Source organism: Archocentrus centrarchus, chromosome 6 (genome assembly GCF_007364275.1).
Source record: "Archocentrus centrarchus isolate MPI-CPG fArcCen1 chromosome 6, fArcCen1, whole genome shotgun sequence".
Lineage (NCBI taxonomy): Eukaryota > Metazoa > Chordata > Actinopteri > Cichliformes > Cichlidae > Archocentrus > Archocentrus centrarchus.
The window spans coordinates 732935-740453 of NC_044351.1; the positions used below are offsets into that span (position 1 = coordinate 732935).

The 7519-nt window shown below is 42.5% G+C and overlaps 1 protein-coding gene across 1 annotated transcript; it reads right to left on the reverse strand.

Moving 5' to 3' along the window:
* Window positions 1-205: 205 nt before the first annotated feature.
* On the reverse strand, window positions 206-3819 carry faap24 (FA core complex associated protein 24). Its single transcript, XM_030732315.1, has 4 exons — window positions 3588-3819; window positions 2558-2700; window positions 2313-2468; window positions 206-1659 (listed from the first exon to the last, which is right to left on the reverse strand). Exons 1-4 carry the CDS (start codon window positions 3688-3690, stop codon window positions 1411-1413), a joined length of 651 nt encoding a protein of 216 aa, XP_030588175.1. The 5' UTR covers window positions 3691-3819; the 3' UTR covers window positions 206-1410.
* Window positions 3820-7519: the final 3700 nt, after the last annotated feature.

Genomic DNA, 7519 nt, shown 5'->3' on the forward strand with positions numbered 1-7519 from the left:
TTCTTCAGGTCCAGTGTTCCTGCTGAAAGCTAACAGGCCACCTGTCTTTTAAGGAACCGAGTCTCCTTTTAGCCCAAATGATGGAAAGAAATTCCCAAATTCTGGAAGGAATTCGATATAATTTCATATTTTTACAAGTACTGTCATTAGCAATAAGACAAACTTATTTAAAAAGATATATAGAAGAAACATGGGGATAAGATTAAAACATTAATGTACGTGAGTATGCCCATTTCATAAAGTAAAGATTGCATTGAGAATATGACCTAACCTAGCGATACTTCCGGTAAGACACACCCCTGCGAACAGGTAATCTACACCTTTATTAGCATCCTGAGGCTGAAAGGAGCTGATCTGTTACACATAGAGAAATAATCTGCAGCTCACTTCATAATAGAGTGATTCCAGGTATTTTTCAAGCAAAAAAAAAAAAGAAAAGAAAAAAAAGGTAAAAATTTTATGCTTTTATTAAATTTTCCCAGACACAAAGTTACAGTCAAAGTCTGGAGACTGCTCTGTGCTCGGGAGGCAAACTGATTTCTGAGTCTGTCCTTTCCAACAACACCATCCACTCAGCTCAAAATAAATCACAGTAAAACCAGCATGTGGACCGAGTCAGTGAGTTCATACTCGGCTCATTGGCCAGTGACAGTTTGCATGTGCTCCCTGTGCTGAAAATCACACCAGGCTAACGCCGCCTCCGACGCTTCCTGGTTACACTGAAGGACGTGCTGTAAACTTCACAACCTTCACCTCTGATACATAAACGTGTTGGTCATTTTTGAATTTTCGTGAACACATTTTTAACTATAAGTAAAGAGCTCTTTACTTTGGGGAAGTTGCAGTCAGCCCAGCCTGACAAAAACTCACAGGGCAGCACGACCATGGAGCAGAGTTGCCACAAATCAGGCAGTTTGCAGGAAACAGTCTCCCTCAGACCTCTCAGCACACACCACCTTTGGGCTTGGACACTGGAGTCTGCCACTGAGAAGTGCTGTTTGGTGTGCAGGTCATCAAGTCCCAGCTCTTATCAGGAGTGATGATGCTGGATCATCCAGGGCCTGTTGATGGAGATCCCTCTCATTCTCAGGGTGTCAAATAATCCCGTTTTACGCCTTCACTCAACCCTGATCCACCAAGTTCTTTGTATTAGTGAGCTGGATCAGGATCATAGCTGTGAAGGGTTATTTTCCCCCAAACCTCTAATTCATCCTGACCACGTAGTGTTTAGTGTCCCAACCTAACCAGCGACTGCAAGTGAGTAAAAATGGAATGAAAACTAAAAAAAAACCAGGACTCTTCCAGCCGCCTCATGCAGACTTTGTAGGTCTCTGAAACAGGACTGCGGTCTCTCACTGTGGTCGGAGCACCGACGCCTGTTTTTGGTCACTGTGATCTAAACTGAGCCGTTCAGGTCCCGGCAGTCTGTTTGTGGAAGAAGCTGTGGATCTGCTGAGCGCTGGCCTGGCCCACGATGGACTCCAGCTCGGCAGGAGAGGCGTTGCAGAGCTGCTGGACGCTGGAGAAGTGTCGCAGCAGGACCAGAGCTTTGACCTTGCCCACCCCGGGGATCTGCTGAACCAGAGCCGGGACCAGAGGGTCCAACAGCCGGCAGGAGCTCCTCCTCCTGAAGGGGTTCTCCCTCCCCTCCCCGTGGACCTGGAGACAAAATCAGAAAAAAAGGCTAGCTTTTATTGGCTTCTTCTGTTTGTCATGCAGGGTTTAGAGTCCCATAGGTGTTTTCATCATATTTCATTATGTCTCTTCCACTCTGTAAAGCACTAACTCTGAAAGGTACCCTATCCGGCCTCTAAGTCCGACGTCATTTCCGGGTCCAAATGTTCCTGAATAAACAGCAATGGCATAACAAATGACTGTTTACTGTTAAAGTTGATTGTAACATACTTTATCAACTGCAGCCATTTCCTCTCTCTTTGTCATCGGTAAAATTACAGCTGAGTGTGTTCTCCTCGAGTCGGATCGGTTAAAACAACCAGGGAAACAGCATTGCGACATATTGATCACGTGACAGTTTGGACCCGGAAAAGGAATTCTACGTCATCACTTAACAACCGGATGAATAAACTTGCGTTGTCCTGTGGTAATACAGAGCTCTCACTGAGATGACTCATTACAGTCAATGTTATGTATGAAAGTCTGCACTTTGATAGCACCTTTGATGGTTTTGCTTTACAGAGTAAAAAAGCACTGAGGCCGTATCACAGAAACTCCAGCTGATTCTGAGGGAACGGTTTTTATGTTACGTGCAGTAATGCAGGCCTAATGACTACAACTCATTCTGGAAATCGTACCATCTGAGCGATGAGCTGCGAGGCGTCGGTCTGTTCGCCGACGGGCAGCAGAGACAGGCCGAGGTCAAACACCACAAACCTCTGCACAGCGGGGAAGTACTGCTCGCTGAGTCTGGTCTTCTCCACCAACACCACCTCCTGGAAGCTGCTTCCAGCCTGGAAAAGACAAAAACAGGAGGAGCACCCCCGATGTCTAACTGAACATCATCGAGAAGCTTCCAGGATTTCCCCCTCATCAAACTTACATTCCTGTATCGAACCAGCTTCCTCTTGTAGCTGCTTCCTGCGATGATGTCACACTCAGAGACGTAGAGGACACTGGTTTTGTTGGGCAGGAGGAAATCTGCCACTCTGAGCTCATTCTCAAAGATGATCTGCACACCTCCACCTGCAGCAGAAGCCTTTTCATGAACTTCTTCACAAAGTTTTCAGTGTTTCAAAGGATTTTTTTGGAGCTAAGAGAGATTCGTGTGGAGTATCAGAGGCTCTAAGTTAACAAAAAGTCCTTCTAGATATGAGTCCTTGCACTCTGACCATAAAATATATTTCTGTGATGACGTTTGAGGCATTTTCAGATGTGAGAACTGTTTAACTTTTCTGCCGCTGACGTTTTGCCCCTTTTGATGTGTACCCTCCTGTTTTTACCTCCTCGGACTTTCTCCAGATGTCAGCTATGGATTTTTTATTGACATAATCTATAATATTAGTCCTGAATATTTTTTTCTTCCAAATGGACAGAGGTGGTGGCTGTAGCTCAGGAGGTAGAGCAGGTCACCTACTGATCAGAAGGTTGGCAGTTTGATTCCTGGCTACTGTATCCTTGGGCAAGATACTGAACCCCGAGTTGCTCTCCGACGCAAGCGTTGGAGTGTGAATGTTAGATAATAACAGCACTTCTCTTAGTTAATGATGGAAGTGCTTGTATGAATGTAAACGTGTTATAAGCGCTCTGAGTGCTCAGACAGAGTAGAAAAGCGCTGTATAAGAACTAGTCCGTTTACCTGTTTGTAATTCAGGTTTTTAGGACAAATATCTGCCAACCAGTGAGAGATGTGTCCGAAGACCCCAGAACAACTGCCTGGACACCAGCGAACGACTGAGGACTGCAGGTAAGGTGGTCCCACAGAAGATCCCTGCACGGGAATGCGCTGCGAGGTCGCAGAGTTACTCTTCACGCTAAGGAAACGTGGAGCCGGGCTGCGATGGGCGGCTCTGGTGTGTATTTGTGTGTTTTCCTGCGTCAAAGTTGGAGAACCCGTTTCCACGGTTGTTTACCTTTCAGGCTCTGAACGAGCGGCGAGTTTCTCCATTTCTCGCTGCAGATGACGTGACCGTGAGGCGGGGCCGCGCTCAGCAGGACGGGCGCGGCGGCGTGCATGCTGCCGAGCACCGGCGCGGACCGACGTGGCCTTTATTAAACGCTTTGGTGGGATAAATGTAGGAAGTCCGCTACAGGAGCGGTTTCTGCCTCCGTGACGGGAAAATCTCTTCTTTTTCCTGCCCTGGTTCGGATGAAGGACCCGCGCCTCCACGTCGCCCCCTGCAGGACTGGAGGAAGACCGCGCAGTCTCTCGGACAGTAAAAATGTCCTAAAATATTAAATAACTGCAGATTTTCCGCGTCCCGCCGTGAAAAAGTCTGACCCTCCACAGCTGTTGGTGCTAATAGGAGAGTTTCATTTCTTTTATTGATCGACCAACCCAACCGAGCTGGTTTCTGTTTTGTTCTAATGTTGTAGTGTTTTCCCCTATAATACTTTTGAGTTTTTCAGTCATAAACTTGTGACTTTGCCTTCTTGTAAATAATTTTTTTATGTGAATTTGTTTGTTAAATCCTTTTTTTTTTCCAAATGTGTGATTTTCTTTTCATAATTCATAACTTTTTCTTAGAAATTTCTGTTGTTATTCTCATAAATTCCAAAGTTTTACTCTCCTCGTTTATTTGTGACTTTTTCCAGGTGTTTTTTGACTCTCATAAACTTGTGACTTCCTTTTTCTTGTAAATTAGAATTTTTTTCATATGGACGTCAGATTTATTTTTTCTTTTACATTTGTTAGTAGTTTTTCTTTTTTCTCATTTTTTAAAATTGTTGAGCTTTTTTCCTTGTATTTTTTTGTGTAAATCTGTGTTTTTCTCATTGGATTGAACTTTTTTTCTTAAAATCCTAGACATATATACGTAGATGCTGAACGGTGTTCCTACCTCGCTGCCATCTTTGTGGAGTCAGGAGATGGTAAAACGCCTCATACGTGTGCTGCTTGGAATTGTTCTAACCATTTAGGTATCCAAACCAAATCAACTGGAATGACCTTTTACAGGTAAGTCTTAACAATCACTCTTGATTGTATTTCAGCTAAAGTCTGCATAGTTTTCACCATTATAACAGTGTTTTCAGAGCGCAGCATTATGGAAAACAACATGGATTCCCCCGCAGAACTCATTTTTTCTTTTAATGGTATTTACTTTAGTCTGCTCATGATATTATATCCAATAATCAAAATATATACACTTAATTATATAACAACTCGGCTAACAAATCCATGGTCGGAAAGGAACTGTTAAAAGTCTGTAATGATATTGTTACCAACTTATCCCTTTTTCAGAATTATATGAATTATCTTGGTCAAACTCGCTTTTGAACTATAAAGTCATCACTTTTATTTTATGAAATTACTATAAACATTTTTTATAATAATTTTTGCTGTGTTTAGCTAACTGTACTTCTGTATAGGTTTCCAAAAGCTAGTGTTAGGAGAGCCTGGGAGGTCGCTCTGAGAAGGGTTTTCTGCCAGCTGGTCTTCAGCTCTGCAGAGAGCCTTTCAGACCTGACAGCTCAGACTGTGAGGATCACAGATGGGCTCTTCCTTCACAGCTCACCTCCAAAACATTAATACAGATTGGAAGATAAATGGATGCCATTCTATGCCACATTTTCTTTTCTGAGTGTGAAGGAATTGATTATATATTTTGCAAAGTCAAGTTAACTTTATTTGCATAGCACATTTCAGCAACAAGGCTGTTCAAAGTACTTTACATGATAAAAAAAATACAATACAATTAACAAACAAAAAAGAAACATTACATTACAGTGACAAAATAAAGTTATTATTGGTCAAAGGCAAAAACAAAGTGTTCAGTGTTGTAGAGGAACGTAGAGGGAAGTCACTCATATAATAGTATATTATAATAATAGCTGAAAGACAAGCTTGATTCGTACTCTGGTAAAATGAAAAAACCAACATGTATAAAATCTACACCAAGTGGAATTATGCTTTGCTATCTTTGATTAGACTTTCATGTCCTTTAATAATGACCTTATGCTGACTGAATTTCAGATCTTCCTGTAGACCTCCTGTCAAAAACAGCCATGAGTACACCAAAGACCAGCAGAAGAAACCAAAGAGCTGCCATCACCTTTTACAAACACTTCTGCAATTGTGCGTGACCACAGTTATCCCCCAGCTCACTTTGGTGCCCTTGTTGACAATGCCCTCGTCTACACCTCTGGGTTTGTGGTTCGGCAAATTTTAAAGAAGCTGTTGTGTGATGTGTGCCGTGGTAGCTTGGTCACTGATGCTGTACCTGCATCGCTCGATCAGAGCTACCACTTACTCCGACTAAAAAAGCAAAGGGGGGTAATGGTTCCATGTGAGGGGCCTTTGAGGGTAATCAGATCAGCTGAGTGTTTCATTCACCAGGCTGTGTGCGGGCGAGCTCTCACCTTGTCCTATTTCAACCACTTTGTACAGGCTGATGTTGGAGCTGAGGATAGGTTTGGTCTAGGTGAGCACATTCAGGAAACACTGTGTGGGACTGATCGCAGTCACTTGTTGTTTCTGTGTTCCACAAACTGAGGCTGCACCACACCGCCACACTAAAAACCATACAATTACAGAGTGGCAGTAGGAAAAAAATGTGCAAAGCCACTCTTTCTAATGGATTTTAATGGTTTTACTTAAACAGAAAAATGTCTATAGTGTGCATAACCTGTGTGTATGTGTGGTGTTTAAAATGATTTTTGTTGCCTCCAAATGGCCAAAAAATAAATGAAAATAAGATGTTTATTTCTTGTGTGTGGAGGGGGGTTGATCCACATTTATTGTTATTAATACATTATTAAAGTGTAACATACACTGTTTTTCTGCAGTAGTGATGAAACGTGAATTACTGATGTGTGGGATCAATAAAGTTATTGTACTAAACTAAGAAGCTTTAATACATTGTTTTTGGTACCTGTTTCCCATTAACTTTACTGTGTGTGAATTAAATAAGCTGGGGTATTAACGTAAAATTCACCGTTAAAATGTGCTTTAAAATCCTATTTGTATTAGTTCACAGTGCAGCTTTGCCTCCTCTAATATGGCAGACGTACAGTTACGTCACATCATCAGGCCAACCCAGTCAACGAGGCGTCTACTATAGAAGCAAACTTGTGTCATCAGGATCTGAATTTTAAATGCACTGAATTTCTAGCACTGAATTTTTTTAATGCTGAAAAAAAAGTATCTGAATTTTTTTGCCCCTGAAATTAAGTCTCTGAAATTTCACTGTCTCATTTTCATATTATTTTTCGATGGTTCAAATTTCAGGATAAGAAATTCACCATTTAAAAAATCGATGCAGATATTTTCGAGTACTCAAATTCGATAGGCCAAATTCAGCATCTAAAATTCCCCATCAAGAAATGCACAAGAAACATCCGCCACCCCCAGGGAAGAGCAATCGATGCCGTGTGAAGTGGAACCAATTTTCAGCCAATCACGCAACGCTTCTTCAGTCATGTGGTACATGGCTGGCGTCCAGCTGGAAGACAGATGAACAATGGTGGCAGCACTATCACTTTGTAAGCAAATTATTCTCTTACTTTTCTTCAGTGTCAATGCAATACTACTCATTAAATGAGTGTTGTTACAATTGTACAAATATGAAGAGGTTTTTTCTTTCTTTTAGGACACTGGCATGTTAAAAGAAAACAAGCTTCATTACAAATGTGGGTGAGCTTGGGGGGGCCCTGGTGGTCAGGGGGCCATTTGCAGCCGCATATGCCGCCTATTCCTCGGGCCAGCACTGCGGTTGTCGTTTCGATTTCCGTACTGTAGCCCGCGCACGCATGGCCATAGGGATCAAACGTGCACATAGTGAATGAAACTGCCCGTGCTCTGTGGTAGATTGCAAATTGTGGTGAAATGATACAGGTGCAAGCGGCC

What these genes read in the sequence shown, in the direction of transcription:
- faap24 (XM_030732315.1), bottom strand. Translation starts at nt 3,690, where the DNA reads ATGCACGCCGCCGCGCCCGTCCTGCTGAGCGCGGCCCCGCCTCACGGT. An exon ending in GCTCGTTCAGAGCCTGAAAG is followed by an intron (nt 2,701 to 3,587) that starts GTAAACAACCGT and finishes CTTCTGCTGCAG; the next exon opens with GTGGAGGTGTGCAGATCATC. An exon ending in AGCTGGTTCGATACAGGAAT is followed by an intron (nt 2,469 to 2,557) that starts GTAAGTTTGATG and finishes TGTCTTTTCCAG; the next exon opens with GCTGGAAGCAGCTTCCAGGA.